The sequence below is a fragment of the Heterocephalus glaber genome, unplaced genomic scaffold (genome assembly GCF_053883595.1).
Source record: "Heterocephalus glaber isolate CG9 unplaced genomic scaffold, H.glaber_assembly_v1.0 deba00000347, whole genome shotgun sequence".
NCBI lineage: Eukaryota > Metazoa > Chordata > Mammalia > Rodentia > Bathyergidae > Heterocephalus > Heterocephalus glaber.
The window spans coordinates 54,349,239-54,375,239 of record NW_028258143.1 but is presented as its reverse complement, the minus strand read 5'-3'; the positions used below and the strand labels follow the sequence as shown (position 1 = coordinate 54,375,239).

At 40.0% G+C, this 26,001-nt stretch overlaps 1 protein-coding gene across 3 annotated transcripts in view; it reads left to right on the top strand.

Moving 5' to 3' along the window:
• The first annotated feature begins 1,544 nt into the window (after nt 1-1,544).
• Chn1 (chimerin 1) overlaps nt 1,545-26,001 on the top strand; it is a 187,976-nt gene continuing 163,519 nt past the window's right edge. The window contains exons 1-2 of one of the 3 annotated variants that reach the window (XM_004857705.4): nt 1,545-1,684; nt 1,813-1,982. In XM_004857705.4, coding sequence (XP_004857762.1) covers nt 1,964-1,982 — 19 coding nt within the window. In that variant the 5' untranslated portion in view covers nt 1,545-1,684; nt 1,813-1,963. Of the gene's footprint in view, nt 1,685-1,812; nt 1,983-6,386; nt 6,448-26,001 lie in introns of those variants that run through there. The other 2 variants (XM_087200621.1, XM_087200616.1) reach the window with 2 other exon arrangements.

The window sequence follows — 26,001 nt, the reverse complement described above, 5'->3', positions numbered from 1 at the left end:
TCGCAATCTTCACAGGGCTACAAAAATCTGTCCTATAAAGACTTCTTGAGTTTCCATTTGTCTTCAAGAGCTTTGTGTAATTTTTCATGAGCAAAAAAATGGCTGTTTAAAATTAAGGGTTCTTTTTCTTCAAATATTTAAAATGCTGGGGATTTCAAGATTTATTTTTATATCAGTGGCTAAAGGAAAGTCATTTTTCATCAGAAAATTTCAAGCATGTAGCATCTTAAACATTTGCCCACTCATGCTGAATTACTGTAATATTCCTTTCTTCTTGAGTTAACTGACTAAAAACAAAAGGCTTGGGTCCTCCTTCCAACTGGCTTTTCCTTTTCTTCTGATGGTTGAGTCAGTTCTGAAATAATGATGATGAATTAACTGTAGCTCTACTTAAAGTAGTAATTATCATTTTTATAAAGACTTGATCCCTAGATACATTAAATAGAAGATACTGATATAAGATTCTTAAAAGAATTGGTTGGAAATTAAAGAGGAAAACGACTCTAGGGAACCCGAGGAAAGACGGATACAGGAAGAAATGAAAACCAAAAAGAAAATCTACATGATTAGATACCAAAATAGTATTAAATCCCTAGGCAGAGAAACAAGAAAAAAATTTTCTTAAAACAAGGAACAAATATAGCTACCAGAGGACACTGATTTTTGAATACATTAAATGAAAACGACAAAAACATCATCACTGAGCTTTTCAAGGACATCTTTTGGCTGATAGTCTCAAGGTGTTTCATGGCTTCTCATTAAGGCAAAGACAGAGGCGAGGAGAAAACATCACAGGAAGAAGGATGTTGCCAGCGATTATCAGATAAATATCAAAAGCTCAGGGGAACAATCTTTATTGTGGCAGATAAATGCCAATCAGTGAGGAGTGCTGATTTTGCCTTAGACAATATCAAAGGGGTATGATGTGAAAAAAAAAAAAGAAAGAAAGAAATGAGGATGAAGCATATGCCTTTTAACAAATTGTTCTAGGCAATCCTAGACGCTTTTAAAGGGACTCCAGTTTGCTCATATATGGCAATATGATCAGAACTACTCCTAGTGGCTCCTAATCCCAATGGGAAGGAAAGCAACATTCAGCGCCTCTGGTCAGCTCCAGTCTCCCTTCCCAGTCCTGCAGCTTCAGGTCGCGGTTCGTCTGTTAACTCTGAGGGCGCCAGGAGGAGGCACCGATCCTCAAATGAACCCGGTCCCCAGATGCCCCAACCTGGGTGCCTGTATTCAGGGAGCATCCTCCTGTGACTCGTGCTTTCGAGTAACAACTCAGCTTTTCTCCTCTCTCCGAGCCTCCTCAAATCCCATTCAAGAAAAAGCCTGGGATGTTAGCGGAAACGCACGGCGCCCCACCCCTCGCGACCCGGGCTCCAGGCGGCCGCCTGCAGCGGGGCGGAGGCCGCTCCCGGCCGCCGGGGAGAGGAGGGCGCGCCCCCGCCGCCCGCGCGCGCCCGTTGTCATGGGAACGCACTCGGCCTGGCTGCCCGAGGGGCGGCGGGAGGCGGCGAAGCGGAGCGGCCGAGCTCGGGGAGTCGCTATCGCAAGATGGCGTCTGCGAGGCCGCGGGATGCGGAGTGAGCGCGTCCCGCCGGGGGCTCCGCGAGGCTGCTCAGCTCCCCGCCGCCCCTCCGCCCGCCACTGCGGCGCCGCGGCCCGGCCTCCCGCCTCGCAGGTACCGCCGCCCGCGCGCTCGCGCCGCGCCTCAGCCGGGCGGCAGCGACAAGTGCCAGTCGCCCAGGGCTAGCGGGGCTCTCCTTCCTGCGCGCCCCACAATAACGCGAGCCCAACTTTTTCTTGCAGCGGCCCCCCGCGTCCCGGCCTACAGCCGGCTCCACCACGCCCCTCGGGCACCCTCTCCCTCCGTGGTGTGGGCGCGTCGGGCCGATGCGGTGAGCGTGGCCCGCCCGGCAGGAGCGCGCGGACCGGCGGGCGGCGGACGGCGGCCGCGACCATGGCCCTGACGCTGTTCGGTGAGTGCAGCCCTTTCCTCCCGCCGCAGGTGGGCCGCGCCCCCGCTCCGCTGCGGTCCGGGCTCCGGGGCGCGGGGCCGGCTCCGCGTGCCGCGCCCATTGTTTCCTCTCGCAGCAGGGCCGATGGGCGTTGCTCCCCCGGCCAATTCGGGGCTGGGAGGCTCTGGCCTCCTGGGTGTCGCGTAAAGGTATGAAGATTCTCCAGGACGCCAACTTGGGAGCGAAGTTGCCTAGTTGTTTCCAACCGACCTTTCCCAACTCGGTAAATAAAGATCCTGGAAAGTTTATTTATTTGAAGGAAGATGTCTGAGCATCCCCATCCTCCCTAGAATTACCAAATGCATGTGTTGCTTCTTGTTAGATTGATAGGGGATTGTTTTGAGGGGCTCTGTGTATTCCATTGGAAACAATAATTTGTGAATTTAATATTGGTTAACATTGAAAATGTTTGCTCAAAGGAATGAGAGCAAACAGAAGAAAGTTGGTTACTGGAAGATGAGTGTAATCAGAAGAATATTCTCGAGTGTTCTTTAGGAAAAAAATGTTATTTTCATGATGTTACCACTATTGTTTCATTGGTTAAGACTTCAAAGTGTTTTTTTCCTTCATAGTCTCCACTGACAAAGGATTGGGAAGAAAGACTGAAAAAATACATTGTTTCCTTTTACAAAAAACGGACTGTGGTATTTATGTGCTTAACTTAAGGAGAACTCACTATGTGAAAAACTAGATGTTCAAAGTATTCAGTTTACCAAAGAAGCAGGTACAGTCATAGATAACTGGTAGCCAGAAGGACACCCTTAGTAATTCACAATATCAAATTTCCAGTTAAATTTTATGTCGCTTGGTCAGGCATATTAAGTATCACATACTTTAGATGCCTTTTGATGTAAATCCCTCAAACTGAATTAACCTCCTGGAATCAAACTTAGTTTTATTTCTTCTTTCTCTGAAAAATAAAATCTTGCTGTTTTTCCATACCTTGTGTCTCCTCTGTGTTGTTTACTGAAAGCATTTTATTTAAATGGATTTTGGTAGAAAAGTTAAAAATGAGGGTGAGGTTCCACTTATGGTATTTTCAAGAAGCTGTGGCAGCTAATTAGCAACTGTTGTAGCTGAAAAAATGTTAGCAGTGAGATGTCCTGGAGTAGTTTTCTGTTTAAAACAATTTCTAATTTAATTTTTCTTCCTAAAGACATTTTGCACAGTTTGTTTTCAAAAGTAAGATTTACAAGTCTAGCACTTTTAGGATACTGACATTCCTGCTGAATAAAACAGGTGAATTGGGGCAGATAATGGTCTTTTAAAAGGATACATAGATTGTCTTTCACCACCCAGGTGGAGGTGAGGAAAGGATTCCCATGCAATTTGACCTCTAGAAGGAAGAACAGTAGAAACTGCTCCCCTCCCTCACAGTGAATAAAGTATCTTTAAAATTCTAACGTTCACCTGTGGGAAAGTGGAATTCGGTTTACAAAATTCACTTAGTTACAGTGTGAAGATTTCTGTGTTGTAAAGCAAAGTACTTGTGAACAGAAGCTGTTTTTTTTTTTAGCTAGTGATAAGAGTAGCAGCTGTTTTAAAGTGTGACTGTAGATCAGTCATCTGAATGTCTGTTAAAAATGTAGGTTCCTTTGCCCAAAGACTGGGGAAAGGGACTTTTCAGGGACTCCTCTTGTGATTCTTAAGTACAGTCAGGTTTGAGAGCCATTGAATCAGTGATAAATATTGGGAGATTAGATCAAACTTGCCCAATTCAGAATAGCTTTTGTAAATGTAGAGAGAAGTATCGAAGGGTTAGAAGAAATGGATTTTATTTTAGGTTTTATTACCACTTAACTAGCTGGTCTTACAAGTCATGTCCCTTTATATTTACTCTTTTTTATTTGGTTGTTTGAGGCAGGGTCTCCCAGTGTAGCCCTGGCTGGCCTTGAGCTCGTCATCCTCCTGCCTCAGCCTCCCGAATGCTGGGACTGTAGGCATGCACCGCCATGCTCCGCTTATATTTATCTTTAACGACCAACTTAGAACAAAGGCGCAATGAGATGATAAAGTTGTGTGAAATGGTGACATGAAGGTCAAGACAAGAAACGTGCTGTCAGTCTAAGTCAGAGCTCAACCCTTTCCACCCAGGCCTGGGTTGTCTTGGTAGTTTAGGCGGAGTCTTACTTTTTATTTTACCTTCCCCTCCAGGCTTCTTCTTCTTCTTTTATTTTGGTACTGGGCATCGAACTCAGGACCTTGTGCTTTCAAGTCAGGCAGCAGCACCACTGAGCTAAATCCTCGGCCCCCATCCAGGCTTCTTATAAATGTAAGGAATGTATTTTTTATTTTTTATTTTTATTTTTATTTTTTTTATTTTTTTGGTACCGGGGATTGAACTCGGGTCTTTGTGCTTGCGCAACAGGCAGCGAAACCACTGAGCTAAATCCCCGGCAGGAATGTATTTTTAGAGGAAGTTAGTGAAAGTTAGCTTTAAAAAGTGAGAGCCTCTAAAATTACCTAATTCATATGCACCTAATTGTCCGTCCTTCCTTCCTTCCTTCCTTCCTTCCTTCCTTCCTTCCTTCCTTCCTTCCTTCCTTCTTTGGTACCAGGGATTAAACTTGGGATTCAATTGCGAGGCAGGTGGCAGAACATGTTCTCCTTTCTTAAATACGAGAACTCAGTCAAATGCTTCTTAAATTAAGCTGAGACCCTCACTGTTAGTCATTTTTGCTGTTTAAAATAGTACTTTTGCTGCCATATATCTTGTTCCGTGGTGGAAAAACCACTCTCATGATTGTATAGTCTTACTTGGGCATTGAAGATGTGCATCTTGGTATGGGGTTGAAGGCCTGGCTTATGCTGGGCCAGTAGTGCTCTAGCCCAGAGCTTCATCCTTAGCCCTGAAAATGTACATCTTTGAAAGTTCAGGGGTTTGCAACTATTTTTCCTCATCTTCAAATGATGTCACATCTCAGTATCAACGTTGATATAGTGTTTTTAATCCTCATGTCTCAGAAATTACTAAATGTAGTCCCAACTCCATTCCCTTTCCTCATTTGTTCAGCAGACTCCTCTAGCAGGAGGCGCAGTCCTTTCCCACACGATTCGAGTATGTGCAGTTCACAGCCTACAGTGGCACCCCGTGCTCCTCATTAACTGCTTCCCCGGGGTGCAGGAGTGCTGGAGATGACCAATACCAAACACAGTGTTTGGGCTGGAAAAGGTAGTGAGTCAGAGGCAAGTTGTACTTCTAGATTGTGCATTGAGCACCAAACCACCAAACTGAGTGCCGGGGCAAGATTTTCACCCCAAAGTGTGTCAGGTACCAACTTTCAGGAGTTTCAAAGCAGTCAGTTGAGTTTCAAGGCATGACTAATCCCATGCAGTTAGCAGCACCTAACTCTGAGGTAGGATAGAAGAAATAAAAGTACATAGAAGGAGATGAGAAAAATCCTAAGTGTTAAATTGTACTTTTAACAAAAATTGCAGCTTTAGGACACAAATCTGTCACCACCCAGGGTCTGAGATTCCTGAAGCTAAGATAAGAAACATAACCTACCCTCCCCATAAATTAAGTTTGCAGATTCCCTTGCTCCTGTCTTGGAAAAAGAATTTTCAGGACTAGTCAGTAAGAGGCATAGGAAGGATTTTATTAGGTGGAAATTAAAAGAAAAAGTACAGGCCCCAGAGGAGAGGGGAGAGGGAGAGAGAGAGAGACAGAGACAGACACTTATTTTCTGGAACTGATCATTTATGATTCTCTTGAAGGGGTGGAAACCCGAGAAAAAGGTGGCCCACCTCCTGAGAAAGGGTACTAGCCCATTTTACAGGTACAGGCCCAATATTTTTTTTTAAAGACAGGCAATTTAAATATTCTTTGGATTTTCTCAACCTGTTCCTTTGCCTTAGGTTCCTTTACTTTCTCATTCTGAGGAGTTTTGGGTGTGATCAGTCTGGAAGGTGCGGAGCCTAAGTTTAACCAAGGAAATATTGCTGTGGATTACCCACTTGTGAGGCCTGGAAGTTGCAGTCTTCTTAAAAGTACAATTTTTAGTTAGGCGTTTCCATGTCTCTTTTTTTCTTTCTTCCTTCTACCCTACTGCAAACCCACTAAAATTCCTAAGGTCTTTGAAGACATGTGAGCCTGGGTCCGTGTTTTCTCCTGTAAGGAGGTCTTGACGATTCCTTTTTCCCTGTAAGAGGGTTTTTCCACCCATGGCAGGCCATTCCTTTACCCCTGGAAAAAGGGTCTGTCCCTTTTGGTTGGACTGTGCTCTGTTGCCTGTGATTGTTGTCACCTGGGAATGAGTGGTCACCCTTCCTTTGCAGAAAAGGTTTCTACCTTTTATCTATAAACCAAATCATCTCTTTCCACAGGTTCACAAGTTCCCAGATTTCCACCCTCAAATCTCCATAAATATACCCAGTGTTATGGTTTGGGTCTGGATGTCCCCCCCAAAGCCTCATTCGGTCAGAGGTAGCTGAATCTGCAGTGTGTGATGCTGTGGGATTAAGGGTGTGTGATTACTAAACCACTGCGTGTGAGTGAGTGGTTTGGTTTAGCACCTCCCTAATCCCTGTAGTCTGGATGGGATAAAAGAGGCAGAAGGCCACTGTTAAGGTCTCTCTCTTGTTACCCTTGCTACCTTCTGCATGCCACGTTGTTTCTCCTCTGCGATGCCTGTTTGTCATCCCTGCCTTGGACTGAAAGCCTCTACGAACTGTAAGCCAAATCAACCCCTTCCCCTCTAACTTTGGATGTTGGGTATTTTGTCTCAGCAATGAGAGAAAAGTAACTAACACACCCAGCTTCAGACCACAAGGTGCCTCTGTCCCTCCTTGGGTCTGTACTCTATTTCTTTGAGTTTATACTTTTAGAATTCTGCCCAATAAATCTCTTTATGCCTTTTACTGACTTGTCCTGAAAATTCTTCTGTATGGAAGTCAGTGAACCTGCAACCTGACCCATGGGTGGAGAGAGTCAAGGCTCCCATCTCCGCTTTAAGGGACCCCTTGTATCCTGTCCGGTGTCAACTCCATGGAGACTTTGTCATAACTTCCCCTTTAGGGAAGCACAGGGTAATTAGATGAGGGAGCCTGGTAATCACTGGATAGCAGGAAAGTCTGAGATCACTTCTTGTCTGGGTGTCTCAGAGTGCCCTGTTGACCACACCAGTAGAGCCCTAGCTGGCAGAGCTGGGTGAGTGGGCATTCTGTCAGGTCAGCCCATCATTTAGAGCTTAACAGAGCCGTGGCTTATAGCTAGACCATGAGACGTTCAGCTCACACAGTCTCAGGACTGTCTGAACCCAGTAATGATCTTCTCTGTCTGGTTAGGGTTTGCTCTGGCATTACCCCACTTCCCACCCCAGCTGTTTCATCTCACTACCATTTAGTCACCATCATGAGTCACTCGGGGGGGGGGGGGGTACTGGGGATTGACTCCAGGGTCTTCACACTGAGCCACATCCCCTAGACCTTTTTAAAATTTTTTCATTTTGAGATTAATTCTCCCTAAATTGTGACGTTACCTAGGCTGGGCTCGAATTTGTGGTGCTGGGATTACAGGTTTGTGCCACCACACCTGGCAGGGGTTCACATCTAATACTGTACTTAGGATTTCACTGTAATGTCTTACCAGTTTTCCCTTAGGCCCTTCTACCACAGAAGTCTTTTTTTTTTTTTTTCCGGTACTGGGATCGAACTCAGGACTTTGTGCTTGCAAGGCAGGCATGGTGCTGCTACTGAGCTAAATCCCCGGCCCCACACAAGTCTTTTTGTTATCTTACTTTGTCACTATCTTGACACACCTACCTATAGTCATCTTTGTAGAGATCCTTTGGAGTAGTTAAATGGCAATGGGATTTTTTTTTGTGATATAGTTAGAAAAATTTTCTGATATCCCATTTGGCTGTCCTGAGATTAAAATTTATTTTCAAAAAGACAAGTCAACTGAACATTTTCAGTATGATTTGACCAATACCTTATTTCCAAGGAAATTCCAGCTTGATTACACTCTTGCTGACATTTCTGTTTTTCATTTGTTCCAAAGACTATGACAAGGTGGCCCGGTGGTGAGAGCTCCTCTGCCTGTCGCAGGATGTTTTATCTTTTCAGCTATCATCAAAATCACCATCCTTAAATGCCTAATCTGCCTTCCTTCTCTTAATGATGTAAAAACCTTAAGCTTTCAGCTTTAAAAATTTGCCTTTTAATGTGTAGAGGTTTGGTTCCATGTAACAGAGATAAAAGAATTATAGTTGTTATAACTTTGGTAGTCACCATCTGTGTGCAGCATGTTAAGGAGTATTGGTAATGAGTTCTTTTGAGTCACATCTGTCACTGCAGATTACCATCCTACAAAGTAGCCTTATCTTTGAAGGTAGAGGAATAGTAATGTGAGTAATTATACATATTTGACAAATTTGTTAAGAGTTTTAGGTAAAACTAGATCAGGCTTTTTTGTCAACCTTAAAAAAAACTTGCCCCCCCCCACATACCCTTTTAAACATTTTTCCTACTTGTTCTTGTCAAAATCAGAAAAATATTTTATACTATGTATCTTTTTGTAGAGTGTGTGCGTATCTGCTTTATGCATAACAAAAGTAAGGTTTTTTTGACCCCTGAAGCCACCATTTTTTGGATGAATTTAAAGTAGTCGTAAGAGAATTAGGCAGAAGAGTACTGTTTGGTTATGCTTTATATGTCTTTATAACAGTTCTAAAGGAATGACATTAGTAAAACAAGTTACACTTTTTTAATCAGATTCGTTTAGCCTAGGGATTAACAATTTACTGCCGTGTAGGGCAGCTGTAACAAAGGGGACCTTGATGATTGGGGAGGGTGTAGCTTTTTTCAAAGCCTCTCTAATAACATCCTTGATTTAAATAGTGAATGCTTTTTCATTCTTATATGAAGTATCAATAACAGCACTTTTAGAAAACTTGAATTTGGAGGGTGTAAACTAAATGAAATCATTGAACTTTCTATGAAAATCCAATTCAAGAAAAGCCCTTAAGCCTGGCCTTCTAATCAAATTACCAGCCATAAGTCATTTTTCTGTAGAAAATGATTTCCATAAGTTTTGACTTTTATTGACTTATATAGTCTCATGCATCCTTAAAAAACAAGATAGGAAGAAACTGAGAAACAGGATAACGTGACTATGTTTTACATTGAAAGTCCTACGAATAAAAAAACCATGTCTGACATTTATAAATTTACATTCCTAGCTTGGCTGCTTAATTTCATAAAAGTGAATACTTTGTGACTGTACTAAAAACCACTGCATTGTACACTTTAAAAAGGGTGAATTTTATAGTATGTAAAGTATATTTCCAGCTGTAATTACTTTTTAAAAATGAGCTAAAATTTACTTAGAAGAAAAATTAGTTCTCTTAACTTGTAAAACATAGAAAATATTGTTAGTTTTTTCCTTTCACCTCCCAAACCAGAATAAATAAATAAAAATTGGTGGGTAAAACTGTGCTCCTCTTTTTTCTGAGTGGGTGTGCTGAGGTGGGAAAAGCAAGCAGTTCTTGGGAGAAGGGAAGATGAATTGGGCCAGGCCTGTTGGCAGCTGCCTAGTGCTGTGGCGGGGCCTCCTCATTGTTTTCATCCAGCCGCAGGCACGGGAAGTTGTTCCTTTCCCTTTCCACTCTGACCTTTTACGTTTTGATTTCACTGGTTGCATATATTTCATGATATGGGGTAAGCTAGAAAGGATAGAGTCCAAGAAACCCATCTCTACTTGAAGAGATTTTTATGACCATAAACATGGCATTTCAAAAGCTAAATGGTCCTCCAGGCTTTTTAAACTGCTAATCCTTCCTTATTGTCCCATTTCTGCCGTTAGGACATCTCTTCAGTCCTGTACAGTCTGTCATTTCTCTATCGTGCCTTTTATGTAGAACGTTGTCCTTGCTTTCTAGTGCCTTAATGACTGTGAAATTTGGTAGAGATGACTTTAGGATTTGAAGTAACTTGTGCTAGATAGGACAGACAGGTGATTGCTGGAGACGTCCCTGTGAGGGACATGCTTGATTGACATGTTTTCCTTTGCAGACCTTCCCTGGTAAATGAGTTTTACAACATTATATTAAAGTTAAAGTGAGATTTTTAGCATGTTACCTATGAGGAATGCCAAGTTAAATATAGGCACAAATCTTAATGTAGCATGAAAGAAAGCTTATGGATAGAAGATCTTAAAGTGATAAGACGTAGGGAAAGCATTTTGATTGAGGGAGGAGTTATACTGTGAGAGAAAAGGAAGCAGAAATTTTAAAATATTGGGATCTTGGGTATTTGTAGTCCCACCTACTTGGGAGGCTGGGCAATAGGATCATTTAAACCCAGGAATTCGAGTTCAGTCAGGCCAGGTAGTGAGACCTGTCAGAAAAAAATATAGTAGCAGAAGGTTTTTTTTTTTTTGTAGCAGAAGTTTTATTTAGAGGGTGGGGCATTACTGAGAAGGGTTTGTTAGGAGGTGGTGTAATAAAACTACTGATGAAGCATAGGATGCTTTGGGGTTGGGGGAAGGGATAGATAATACCATTATGTGAGAGGAGAAAGCAGACGTAAGTAGTGCTGTTTAATTTTGCTGAGCAGCTCTGTTTGCCTATATTATTACTTGTTTACTTTTCTGTTTGATGAACATTTATCGAGTGCCTAATATGTGCCAGGTATATATCACTTCCTGTCGGCAGAGAATTTGTAGTCAGGGAGACAGACAATTAAAATGTATTTAATGTGTCAATTGCTAAATGCTAGGAAGAAAAATAAACACAGCAAGCGGTATGGAGCTCTGTCTTGGAGTGGTCAGGGATGGTGGCATGCAGATAAGGACAGAGGCAACTAGGGGAGGGAAGGTCACAGATTCTCTGGGGCCCTATGGGGCATGTTAAGGTCTTTAGATTTTATTTTGAGATGGGAAGCTCATGGAGAATGATCATTCTATAGTACATAGTGTAATGGAAGGGGCTTAGATTTTGGAATAAGAGCAGCATTTAATCTTTTCTCTGCCCTTGCCAGCTATATGTTCTTGTCTCATTTTCCTTATATGTAAACGGGGTGTGGAGTCCTTTCTCCTATTTGTGTAGAAATAAATGAGATCATGTATGTAAGATTCTTAGCACAGTGGTTGAACATAACTAATATTGCCACCAGTATTATTGTTACTATAAATGAAATAGAAGTAAAGATTCAAGATGCGAGCAGAGTTTCTCCATTTGTCTGTTTATTTATGATACTGAGGTTCAAACCCTGGGCCTCACTCATGCTGGGCAAGTGCTCTACCACTGAACTACCCCCTCAACCCCTCTGCATTTGGCTTAACAAGTTGTTGACTTGCTTTAAAAAGTAGTTCTGAAGTGCCTACTCATGTGTGTGCCCAAAGATGTTCCATGTATCATTGTAGATGTTGGGTGAGGATGCTCTGGTAGAGACCTGGTTCTGGTATTTACAACACAGATCAGACAGACTTATGTGATAGTGCTGGGCACTGTGACACTTCTGGCACTCTGAAAATGTGAAAAATACACCAGCCAACCAGATACAGTCCCTTCCCTCATGCCACTGAAAAACATATCAAGGACGAAAACTCAAAGTTTGAGACATAGTAGGTGCTTAACCCAAGTTTGATGAATGAATACATAAAGTAACAAAGAATAGACGTATAAGGATGGACCATGATCCCTGTATTTATAACCTATGAACCACCATGAATCAATTTAAATATTGGCTTTATCGTTTTCTTTTACTATTTTATATTTGCTTGTTACAAGTCCACAAGTGGACATTAAACATACCTTAGAAATTGCTTAAACAATTTACTTCTTTAAATCCCTACTTTAAATCTTCCATACTTAAAATTCCCCATTACCATGAAGGTTACGTCCAAATCATCTAGGTTGCATATGAGCTGTCAAGAAGGGACCTTTGCTTTCCCACTTGCCTGACCTCGTCTCCCACTCTCTCTCCTTTGAGGCTGTGTTTTCGCCATACTGAACTACTTGATGTTTCCATAAAGAAGTTGCTTAAGGCAACATCATTGCCATAGCATTTGCCTCACTCATGCCTACACATCTTCCAGATCTCTGTGTGAATGGCTCTCTCTTCTAAATAGCCTTTCTTTGTGAATTACTCTTTTTCTGCTCCATAGTGTTGTATACCTATTTATTTTAGCACTGATCACGTGGTGATACAGTGGTTAAAGTTTCCTGTCTCTCTTGTTAGTTAAGTTCCCCAATGAGAAAGCTACAGATTTCTTCTTTATCGTTAACTTCCAGTGTCTAATGTATACCAGCTACTCACTAATTGAAGGAATGTTAGAAATTGCAGAGTCCACTATAGTACTTAAATTTAAATTTTAAGACTTAAATCCTTAGTTATGGTTTAGATCTAAAATGCACCCCCAAAGTCTTTTAGAGGTGGGGATTTGGAAGGTGATTGAATAATGAGTGTTGTAACTTTGTCAGTGGGCTGAGCCACTGATGAGATTATAATTTGTTGGCATTGTTAGAAGGTGATGGCAACAGGAGGTGGGCCTGGTCGAAGAGGGTAGATCATAGGGGTACGATCTTGGGCACTATATCTGGTCCCTAGGCCTTCCTCTCTGGCTCTTTCCTTCCCTCTGCTTATTGGCTGCCAAGAGGTAAACAGATTTTCTCTGCAACACCCTTCTGTCATGATGTCTGTCTTGCCCGAGGCTTAAAGCCATTGGAGCCAACTGACCATGGACTAAAATCTCTGAAACCATGATCCAAAATAAATCTTTCCTCCTTTAAGTTGCTGTTCTTGAGTATTTTGTCACAGAAACAAAAAGCTGACTCATATTACATGCCCTGGATTTTTCTTTCATTATTTTAGCTTTTATTTATTTATTTTTTAGTTTAGTACATGTACCATTGTGTCATCCCTTGGTTCCATACTCTACTATGAATTCCTCAACTGCAAGCTTGAATAAAAAGGAAATCTCTCTGGGAATATATTCTTTGAGATTTAACTATAGTATTACTAATAACCAGCAGATGTTTCTAAATTATTTGGCATAATTGAATAACAAATTCCATGTCATTAAACTATTGTTCATTTTCATTTCAATTGTACAAAGGAATTGTACATAAATTAACTTGGTTTGTTCATGTTTACCCTCAAAGTAGGGAACATAATCAAATTGAATGGGAATTCAGTATGCAAATGGCTCACTTAACCTTTTAGAGATCTGAAAATAAAAACAATACTGTCTTTTGTAACAGTAAATTTGTGTGCTACATAAACATTTCTATTAGTTGGTATATGGTTATTTGAAGAACATACATAAGCAACCATCTAAACATGCATATTTTTAAATAAAGAAGACTTATTTCTGTTATTAATACCTCTTGCTCTTCTGACAGAATTTGAGGTATTTACAAAAAGATACAATGCAAGAAAATGGAAAATAATGAATGTTGGAGTTTTCTCTGTGTTGTATTGTTTATATCTCTCCCCTGGATTGCTTCTTTTGATTACAACCATGCTTTGCTATTTATTCACTGTGATAAAGCCTTTCCTCAACTTTGGTATTGTCTCTTAAGTACCATGATGAATTATTAGTGCCCTCCTATTGCCAAAAGTTTGTGGACAGAGCAGTCTGTATGCCCACCACCACTTTCTGTGTGCCTGCTTATTAACCCTCATCTACTTTCATCTTTTCTCAACCACAGTGCCACAGAGTAGTGCTTTATCATAATTACTTACGGGGTATTTGCAAGTATCATTCATCTGTAGTGAAAAGAGGTTGACAACTGAAGAAAAAATGATACCTGTTAAAATAGCAAGGAAGATTTTATTTAAGTTGATCATGATAAATGTTAATACTATTGCAGTAGGGGAAAGAGCTTGAGCTCAACTCTGAATATATAGTCATGAAGCAGTTTGGGAGGTGTAGATGGAATGTTAACTAAGAGAAGACAGCAAGGGTGTATGTGGAAGGCTTCTTGCTAACCTGACCTAACAGGATTCATACCAAGGCCAGGCTAGGGTGATCAGATATCAAAGGTGGGAGAGGAGGAATTAGATTAGATATCAAGAGTGATCACATATCAGAGGCGGAGGGATTTAGCAGGTATAGCAAGCTTCTTGCTCAGTCTGGCTCTGCTGGCCTGGCAAGGCTGAGGCCTGGTTAGAAAGAGGACCTGGGGGAGCCTGTCTAAAGTTTGGACAAGGAGAACATCTTGTCACAACTGCTGCCTTATACTTTGCTTCTGTTCAACTGGAAATATCAACAGCCAACATCCAGTGGCTTTTTTTCTGTTGTCATGTGTGATCTTTCTACACTATTTGATATTTTTGATAGTTTCTTTTTGAAACTATTTTTTTCCTCATCTTTTAAGACATTTTATTCTCCTGCTGTTCCCTTTCCTTCCTTTCACCCTTCCTCAGTTTTCTATGTTTGGTCCCCTAAATTTCAGTCCTTTTGGGGAACTGACCTTTCTCTTGGAAGTATGCAGACTTTACAAGTGAGCCCTGTGGATGACTCCTGTCTCTGTCAGCAGTCCTGTCTTCATAGGCTCCAGATCCCTAACCGGATTTCACATACACTTCAGACAGTGCATTGAGCCTTAGTGCTCGTTCTTCTGGCCTTTGCCCTTGCCTCTGGTACCCAGTCATCTGCTAGTTCTTCCAGATGGTCGCTGCAAGGCCGTCACACCTGTTTCTTCATTTCCAGCTCTCTCCACCCTGCCCCTCACTAAAAGGAATCCCTGGATTTTCTGAGTTCCTTATCATTTGATCTGTGAGTCTTCCATGGCATTTGTTAACGCATTCCTTCATAGTATTTATATATCTTGTCTTTGTCATATCTTTTCTAGATGGAAGGTTTCCTTAAGGTTCATGCCCTTCTCCTTCTGTAGTCTTTACAGTGCTCAACTTAGCACTGTGCTTCACACATTTTAGTGCTTGAAACATTTGGTTTTTTTCACTTTTTAAAATTAAATTTTATCCTATTTCTCCTTCAAGCTCCCTCCCCTCCCTATGTATGAAAGCTTTGTTTCCACTTTTTTCCTTCTATTTTCACTTTTTTTCTTGTCCCTTCCTTTCTCCCTCCTCTGTCCCTTGTTCTGCTTCACATTTGAATACTTTCTTCCCATTTCCCAACGTCCATTATATATTTCAGTTGTTATTTCCACTTTCGGTTTCTCTCACCCAGGAAACAATACAGTATTTAAACATGTGTGTCCGATTTATTTCACTTAAGAGTATGGTTTCAAGGTCCATCCATTTAGCTATAAATGTCTGAAGCTCATCCTTCTTCACAGCAGAGTAGTACTCCATTGTATAAAAAACCCACATCTTCTTTATCCACTCATCAGTTGATGGGTGTTTGGGCTATTGAAACATATTTGTTAAGTGAATAAAATTCTAGGCTGTTAGCAAGACGATGGTGAAGGGAAATCCAGGACTACCTTTGAGATGTTTGTAGGTTGGCCAAATTCACAGGACACTTGAGGACTTATAAACTGGTCTATAAGTGTTTTTAGTGTTACTGAATAGAAGTCACTAAGCAGTGGATCAAAAAACACTCACACTGATTGATTTTGGTAATGTGCTGGAATATGTTAAATGGTGACTCCTAAAGAAAGATAAACTGGTTTATAAGATATTTCACATACTGCTTATAATATTTTATTGTGAAAAATTGACTTCATTTCTAAAACTTAAATCTTAGGATGGCGTTTGTTCATTGTGTCAGATTTGGATGTTATAAAAATGCTCATTATATATATGTAGTTAAAAATGAAACTCATTAAAAACACAACTCATTATTTCTTTTTCTTTATCATAATGATTAAAAGTTATTCAGAGACTTTGAAATTACATTCCTTGAATGAAAAATGATTCCCTGGGCTTGTCACTTCATTCTTTTAATTGAAGTTAAAGGGATGAATTATTTCAAAAGAAAACGGGACAAGATGGATTAATGGTATGGTAATAAAAATAAAGGAGGAAAGAGCCATTGCTATACAGTAAGGAGACTTCCACAGCGCTCTGAGGCCTGTTACCTTGAATTTTCCAAACTGACAGAAGCACAAGTGCCTGGAGGGTCACAAGTATGCCACCCTTCTCTGTTGTTCCTAGGTCTGTCCAGACAGGGGAGCTCTTGCTCTCTTCGCGCTCCTGTTTTCCCTTTGTTTCCCTCTCCCTCTCCCTCTCCCTCTCCTCCCTCCCCCCTCTGAGACAGACAGACAGACAGACACACACACACACACACACACACACACACACACACACAGCTTGGGGAGAGATGGGAGAAGGGAGCAATGATTGCTGATTGCACATTCCAGCCCCAGGACTTGTTCCTCTGGGATCAGACCTCATTGAGCTTATGATGCCTTCTGATTTCACTTTTTTTTTTTGGTACTGGGGATTGAACTCCGGACCTTGTGCTTGCAAGGCAGGCGGCAAAACCACTGAGCTAAATCCCTGGCTCATATTTCACTCTTCTAATGAAGACATTACTCTTTTTATCTTATGTATTAAGTGTAATAATCAATCCTGGGGGAAACAGAGGCATTTGAAAATTTCACAGCTATTTTGAAATAATTTTTCATTAATTAAAGGTTGATAGAAATCTCAACAGAAAATGTCCAACATTTTCTGACCTTATAATGAGCTGTTTCCATTATCAGGGGAAGAAGGAAAATTGTTGTATTTTAAGTACACAAGTGTAAGTTATTTATTTATTTTTTGGTACCGGGGATCAAACTCAGGACCTTGCGCTTGTGAGGCAGGCACAGAGCCATTGAGCTAAATCCCTGGCCATATTAGGTAAGTTTTAAAAGATTTATCCCAAAGTAATTTTCTCACAAGCAAGGATACATTTAAAATAAGCATAAAACTTTAATATATCATTTGCTGTATGTTTTCAGCCATCATAAAAATTAGATGGCAAGGTACAGTTTTTTAATGGCATATTTACCTTTTATTTGAAGACTTAAATAGGCTTATCATCATACAGTTAAACTAGATTTAATGAATAATTCTCAGATTGAGAGACCAAGACTTTTATGAATTGTATATACTAGTATGAAGAAAATGCAGTCGTTCTTCGTAATTGCCATTGAGCAGTGCTTTTTGAAACATAGGTTATGATTTTAAGACAAATGAAGTCTACCACTTTAAACTCATGTTTTGTATTTCAAATCTATGGCTCTAAATTAGAGCAGTCTGAAACTTTTTCAGAATTACAAAAATATTACCTTGATAATGTTGTAAACTTGTATGAACTGGTGTATTTATACGATATTTATCACTCAAATACGATTTCCAAAGAATTTAAATCAATGATGATGTTTAATAGGCTTTGGATTTCATTTTCTAGTGCCTTATTCTAAAAGATTGTCCTGAGGGGCTGGGGATGTAGCTCAGTGGTCCTGTGCCTGCCTGGCTAGCACAAGGTCCTGAGTTCGATTCCTGTACCAAAAAAATTGTCCTGAGAGAGCGTCTATAAAATATAATATAGTTGCAGAGCAACTACATATATTATATCCTAAATAATGTACTTATAAAGCACTAAGAAAAATCGTTGACAACACTTGCAAAATGGGATGCTCTGTGCTGATTTTATTAAAACAGATATAGGAAGTTGTAGACAGAAATCTTAGACTAACTTAAATTTGGCAAAATAATGCTCCCTTTTTCTTCCCAAGCATCTTTTTTCCGCCTTTCAACCCATAAAGACAAGGTCAAACTATAACAGCGCTCTCCTCAGTTCTTTCAGCAGAACAGCCCCTCACCCCATCCCCTTCTGTACTGGGAAGTGAACTCAGGTTCCTCTACTACTGAACTACATCCCCAGGCCTTTTTATATTTTATTTTAATTAATTTTTGCAGTACTGGGGATTGAAACCAGGGCTTTCACACAAGCTAAGTCTCCAGCTCATTTTTAATTTTGAGATCGAGTCTTGCTGAGTGTCTAAGCTGCCGAAGCAGGGCATCCTCCTGCCTTGCCCTGGGTTTATATTTTATTTTGTAATAGATTTTTGCTAGGACCCAAGCTGTCCTTGAAGTTGGGATCCTCCTGCTTGAGCTGAGATTACGTCCTTGCACCATCATGCCCCACTTCCCTCAGTTTTCCATTTAAAACCATGGACCAAAATGTGACTATAATCCCCAGGCATTACTGCATCAGCCTGTAGCAGAATTGGGATTAAGCACCATTTTAAAACAAAATTAGGGAGGAATCCTTAAGCAGTTATTGCTTCATATATCATAAACATGACCATTGTGTGATTTCCCTTTTATCTCTCAAAAAGTGCATCAGGAAAAAGAACTCAGAAGGAAAAATGAGGGAGTTAGAAAAAAAATGTAAACAAGGTCAGATACTTATAGTTAGCAGATAGGTAACACGGACAATAGGGAAGGTTGAGGGATTTCCTAATGTTAAATGTGGATCATTGGGGCTTTTAAGAAAACACTGTGTAGGCCAAAAAAACCATACTTTTGGGCTGGCCACGAGGTAGCTGTGGGTTACTGGTTGGTGAGTCTCTGGCTGCAAGTACAGTGTTGTGGAAATGGAAAATCTGACTAATCTTTGGTGGTGGTGCCAGGGAACACAAGATTATTTTCTTTTTTTGGTACTGGGGATCGAACTCCGGACCTTGCGCTTGCGAGGCAGGCGGCGGAACCACTGAGTTAAATCCCCAGCCCTAGACAAGATTATTTGTTTTGTTTTGTTTTTGGTACAAGGGATTGAACTCCAGTCCTTGCGCTTCCGCAGCAGGCGGCGAAACCACTGAGCTAAATCCCCGACACTAGACAAGATTATTTTAAAGATGAAGCATGAGCTGGATTGAATAGGAGAGACGTAGGGAAACCTGTGAGTTGAAGAGTTCTGTAATTGAGATATAGTTAGGGTCAAAGAGTTTACCATACATGATATTCTGCTTTCTCCTATGGCCAGCTATATCTTTTGAATAGGGATGAATTCTCATTATTCAAAGAGATGCATTTCACCTACTCGTGTTTGATACCACTTTTTATGGCCCAGTTTTACCCACATTGGGAAAGTCTCACATCCTGGCATGGTGTAGTACTCTTAGCATGTACTCGGAGGGTTTGTTCTTACTCTGTTTAGACCATCATTATGAAAATTGAGTCACCCCTCCCTTTTGCTCATCCTGGATGAGATAAAAATGGCTGTCAGTCATTTTTCCAGGTCTAGGAAGGCAGTACATCTGTATAAATCTTTCCCATCTAAATATTTAGTCTTCATAAGGTTCTCAAAAATTGTTTCTGATTCTCAACCTAAAATATGGGACAAATGCAGTTTCTCCTTACTTATTTACCTCTATAAAACAGTGTTTGAATAAGGGACAATGATATAATTCAGGATTCTGTATAAATGGCAGTACTGTGTAAATCTTGAATATTAATCTCTTTTAAATATTATATAAAATAATAAAGCCATACTATTTATAAAGTCTGAAGAGAGTCATATATACTTTGTGATTCTGGTCTATTTTATCTTCTATTAGTTGTTTTTTACTTTGGTACTGGGAATCAACGGCAGGGGTGTTCTATCACTGAGCTACATCCCCAGCCCCTTTTTATTTTGAGACAGGGTTTTGCTAGTTCCTCAGGTGGGACTTAAACTTGTGATGCTTTTGCCTTAGTCTCCCAAAGAGCTGAGATTAGAGGTGTGCACCACCACCCTGGCTCTATTACTCTTTGTTTCTTCTTTATATACTGCATACCTTAACTCAGTCTCTAAACTTTTGCCTAGTAGATAAACACACACAGTAGACCTATGGATGTATCTATTTATTAATTCCACTGACTTTTAGAATTTTTTTATTTTTGTTTTTTTGTACCAGGGATCAAACTCGGGACTTCGCACTTGTGAGGCAGGTGGCGGAACCACTGAGCTAAATCCCCGGCCCTTAGAATTCTTATGGTTTTTGTTTTAGTTTTCCTGAAAAACACAAGGCTTTTTTTTTTCTCTCAAGGTGCAGTGTCCTATAACTTTCTTTATCATACTACAAATGTAGGAGAATTATTCTGACTTCACTGATTAGATTCTTTTACAAATTGCTTTGATATATCAGAGTTTCAGGCTTCATTGATAATACTGCATATCCTTACAGCCTAACCTCTGAGGATATATAAGGATCAAATGTAATGGTTTGACTAAAAATATTTCAAGTTCTTTAGAAGGATCTAATTCAAATCCATGAATGTAGTTTATTAGAGTTATTGACAGCTGTACCTTGGAAAATTAACCTTTTGATTTGAATTATACTAACATTTTGATTATTGAGAATGTTGTATTAAACATTTGTAATGATTTGCTCCTGGAATTGTACTGACTAGAGTGAAAACATTTTATAAGAAATCCACAAGATGGCACTTGCCAACCTGTTTCTTCTGTTTTTCCTTAGCTTAAGGAAATTTGGCAAAATTTAAGAAAGAACATCTGAATATTTATATAAATGCTAAGGTCTAGATTTCTAGAGGCTTGAGTCAGAGCACCTTAAAATTGATGAGCTTCAGTTTAACATTTTGAAAAGTGTTCCAATATAGGAGCCAGGATTCTTTGTTGAAGATCTTAAGGTTATTTTGAAAGCACACTAGAATCCGTATAATAGAAAGAGCTGTCTCTGTTCACTCCATTGGCCTTTTCAAAGAAATTATAAGATTTATGAGATATATAATCTATATACTTAGTTTCTAGACATCTTAAAATATTGACATAAGAAAATTAGCCAGTAATAATTGTTCTAAAGTAATTGTTTTATTTTCTACTTAAAAACAAGAAGGTGTAGTTGGAACATAGTTTGAAATTTCTAATTCTAGTAAGGAATTCATAATTCTAATTCTGAAATTTATGAGTGGAACTGTAATGAAGGACAACAGGAATCTATCCCATCGTAATGTTAATCGCATTAGGCTTCCTTTTTACCCCAAATATTTAATACTTAGTACCATTTTACATGTTTTCTGTTAACTTTGTTGAAGGGAAGGGAATGATACAGAGATTATGTTGAGGTTGGTAGGGATCTTTTGTATTTTTTATTGCTTTGTGAATAATTAGAAGGAGCTACGTGTTCATAGAAGACTGAGACAGGAAAGCACATCCAAAGTACACTTTGGAGCTGCAGCATTGCTACATCTGTATGTAGCCTGATTTTTATCCTAAAAGTGGTTAAGCAGTAGAAGCAAAGGCATGTCATGGAATAAGAACAGTAAAAGAGTTTCTTTTGAAATCTGAGTCAGACTTGCAAAAACCAAATATAAGCTTATAATCAAATATTTTAGAGTGTTGTAAAAGTACTCATTTTTTTCACCATTCGTAGGAAGGTTTGTGAAGAATCTGTTATATATGAAGAAAGAATCCTTGGAGCTCTCTCTTTTTAAAAACAGTTGTTACATGTACTTGATGCTGTGCTTGCACAATGAACGAGTCCTGTGGGCAGCTGCACCCAGAAGTTTCCTTTGTTAGCTTACCCTGTCCTTCATCGGGGTGCACTGTTCACATGCAGTTTACAGTAATAATACACTGCATTATTTTGTACAAGATCTCTTTTTAAAAGCTTGCCAAACATAATCTCTTTCAAGTTCAATAATTTCATTGAATATAAGTTAAATTACTTTCTGAACTGGAAACTTCTTGAGAAACACTGGTCAGAGAAATGAATACAGAAGCAGATATAAGGGAATTTCACATGGCATACTAAAGATCTTCAGCTTTTATTTTTAAAGTGCTTTGGTTGTTTTTTCCTTAATAAAATGAAGATTGTGCTTTCAATTGTGCCCATTTCCAGTTGTCTTTTTCCCCCAGAATTCTAAGAAACTTTTGAAAACTAAAAAATTTTTTAAAAGGGCACTGTTTTCAGCAATATAGCTTTATATTTTAAACTGCTGAAATATGTCAGTATGGAAAAAGTGACCTAACCTTACCTTTTTTTTTTTCTTGGCACTGGGGATTGAACTCAGGACCTTGCAATGGTGAGGCAAGTGCAGTGCCACTGAGCTAAAATCACTGACCCTTACATTTGTTTTTCTACTTGTCCTCAAAAGCAAAGGAGAATAAATGGGTGGGATTAAGGATTTCAGGTTCACAAATTTAATATAACTATGGTGTGGAATTTTATTGAATTGAATACCGTAAATTAGAATTAGTGTGAATTTGATATTCTGATCCATAATTTGTCCATTTTAATATGTTGTTTCATATCATCAGGAAATGAAAAGTTATTGTTTGATGTGGCAGCTGTCTCTGATTTGGTTTCCTCCTTTTGCTAGTTGTGGATTAGACTACAGAATATCAAGAATTAGGTTCATTTGCAAGCTCACAACAATTTACTCATTAAAAAAATTGTATTTTATGCTTTTTAGCTGACTACTGCTAATTACTACTGACTTCATTAGTTATGTTTGAAGAATAACATAGCATTGTAATCACTGTTAGAAAAACTGATATACCTCATTGGAATTTTTCTTTTTTAAAAATTAATTTGTACTTCTGGTTGTATTTTAAGCTTTTTCTTCAAACTTTGTTTTTAACCAGTGATACATAATCCAGTTTTAAGAGTTTTAACATCATAATTCTGTAAAGGCACATAAAGATTATAAAATTTCATGTGGATGTGGTGGCACATACCAATAATCTCAGCTGCCTTGGAGGCTGAGGCAGGAGGATCCCAAGTTCCTCTAGCCTGGGCAACTTTGTGAGACCCTATATCAAAAGTAAAATTTTTTCATCAGCCTGCTGCAGACAGGCAGGTCTGCGCACGCCCTACCGAGGTCACGAGTCATGCGGAACATGTCGAATCCAGCAACAATCCACTGGACAATCCCACCCCCCCGCCCGCTCCTTTGTACAGCCACCTGGTTCCACGCTACAAAGATGCAGTGGACACCAGACCTCCAGACCACGGTACTGAGTCCCGCCGCTCCCGGCCCAGAGGTAGGGGTTTCTGAGCCGCTGTCCCACTGCTCCTGGTCCAGAGGAAGGGGCTTCACGGCCACCATCCCTCCCGCTGCTCCCAGCCCAAAGGAAAGGGCTTTTGGGCCACCTTCTGTCCCGCCACTGCTGCCCCAGAGGAAGGGGCTTCCGGGCCACCATCCCTCCTGCTGCTCCGGCCCAGAGGTAGGGGCTTCTGAGCCGCCGTCCCATTGCTCCTGGTCTAGAGGAAGGGGCATTCCAGCCACCATCCCTCCTGCTGCTCCCAGCCCACAGGAAAGGGCTTTTGGGTCACCATCCCTACCGTTGCTCCCGGCCCCTGTCCCACCTATCCCAACTCAGAGGAGGGAATCCCTGCAGGCGGCAACAGCCCCCTCACCACCAGTTGAAATGAGAAAACACGTAAATAAGTTACAAAACCAGACTTCCAGATCACCTACAGCAACCCCAAAGGGAAATGAGATGGAACACTCTGATACTCAACCACCTGGACCCACTGAACTGGCAACAAAAGGGGATCTGGAAAAAATGAAATCAGAAATAATTTCTCAGATAACAGGAGAAATTGTGCTCCTAGTGCAAGACATGATTAATAAATCTAGAGAGGAGCTGAGGAACATGATGGAATCCCAACATAGGAAACAAATGGAATCCATAAAACATATGCAAATAGATGTCCAGGACATGAAAAACTCCCTTGAAAGTCTACACAGCAGAATGAGCCAATGTGAGGACAGAATGTCAGATATAGACGATAAGATGGCAATTAATGACCAGGAAAGAAAAATTGCTTCAAAATTATAAGGGAACATGAGAAATCAATCCAGCAGCTGCTAGACGATGCAAAGAAGAATAACATAAGACTGATTGGAGTCAATGAAGAAACAGGAGAGAGAACAGATGACATAAAAAAACTCTTCACAGAAATAATGGCAGAAATCTTCCCAAGCAGGGGAAAAGAGCTTGACATACAGATAAGTGAGGCATATAGAACACCAAATCACCTTGATCAAAAAAAATCTACACATAGGCATATAATTGTTAAGATTTTAGAAACTCAGCAGAAGAACAAAGTTCTACAAGCAGTGAGAGAAAAGAAACAAATCACATACAAAGGAAAGCCCATCAGAATCACAGCAGACTTCTCAACACAAACCATCAAGGCAAGAAGAGCTTGGAGTGACATATTCCAAGCCCAAAAAGAAAACAGCCTCCAACCCAGATTGATGTACCCTGCAAAACTATCTTTCAAAAATGGATGGAGAAATAAGATACTTTCATGACAAAGAGCACCTTAGGAACTTCGTGAATACCAAACCAGCATTCCAAAGAATTTTACACAATATCCTAGGAACAGACATTGAGGATCACAACCCTAGGAAGCAGAGCAGAATGAACCCATCTGGAATGACAAGAAATTAAATATAAAGGGGGAGAACACAACAAAAAGAAAAAGTCAAGGCAATGACAAGTCAATACATTTCAGTTATAACCATCAACGTTAATGGCCTCAATTCACCAATCAAAAGAAATAGACTGGCAGAATGGGTCAAGAAGCAAAATCCCACAATATGCTGCATACAAGAAACACACTTCATTCAAAAGGAAACTCATAGACTGAAAGTTAAAGGGTGGAAAACAATACTCCATGCAACAGGAACCTGAAAAAAAGCAGGAGTAGCTATCCTCTTTGCAGATCAAGTAGTTTTCAAACCAACACTGATTAAGAGAGATGAAGGACACTACATCCTTGTAAAGGGAACAATCCAAGAGGAAGAGATGACGATCATAAATATCTATGCACCAAACACTAGTGCATCCAACTATATAAAACAAATACTGACGGACATGAAAAGTCATATATGCACTAATACAATTGTAGTGGGGGACCTCAACACCCCACTGTCACAAATAGATCGATCAACTAGACTAAAAATAAGTAATGAAATACTAGAACTCAATCGAATTCTTGAACAAATGAACTTAACAGATGTTTACAGAATGTTCCAGCCCACAAAATCAGAATACACATTCTTCTCAGCTGCACATGGGTCATTCTCCAAAATAGACCACATACTCACACATAGAACATGTTTAAGTAAGTGCAAAGGAATTGAAGTTATCCCCTGTACATTATCAGACCATAGTGCGATGAAATTGGAGATCCATAGCAAAAGAAACTGGAAACATTTCATAAACACGTGGAAATTGAACAACATACTTCTGAATAACCAATGGGCCACAGAGGAAATTAAAGAAGAAATCAGACAATTCCTTCAATTAAATGACAATGACAATACAACATATCGGAATCTATGGGACACAATGAAAGCAGTCTTACGAGGGAAATTCATAGCAATGAATATGCATATTAGGAAAACAGAATGAGCCCAATTAAACAACCTGATGCTGCACCTCAAGCTTCTAGAAAAAGAAGAGCAGGACAACCCCAAAGCTCATACAAGTGAGGAAATTATAAAGATCAGAGGAGAAATCAATGCAATCGAGACTAAGAGAATGATACAAAAAAATCAATGAAGCCAAGAGTTGGTTCTTTGAAAGAATCAACAAAATTGACAAACCTTTAGCCAACCTTGTCAGAAAAAGAAAAGAAAAGGCCCAAATCCATGCAATTAGGAATGAAAAGGGTGAAATGACAACAGACCCAGCAGAAATCCAGACGATCATCAATACCTACTTCCAGAACCTATATGCCAGTAAGATGGACAACACAGAAGAAATGGACAGATTCCTAGATACATATGAATTACCAAAGTTGAATGAAGAAGACCTAAAAATTCTGAACAACCCAATATCAACCAATGAAATTGAAAACATAATTAAAAACTTATCAACTAAGAAAAGCCTGGGTCCTGATGGCTTCACTGCTGAATTCTACAAGACATTTAGAGAGGAACTGCTGCCACTACTGTTTCAACTCTTCAATGGAATTGAAAGGGAAGCAATACTCCCAAATTCATTCCTGGAAGCAAGCATCACCTTGATCCTCAAAGCAGAGAAAGACCCAACCGAAAAGGAGAACTATAGACCAATCTTACTAATGAACATAGATGCAAAAATCCTTAA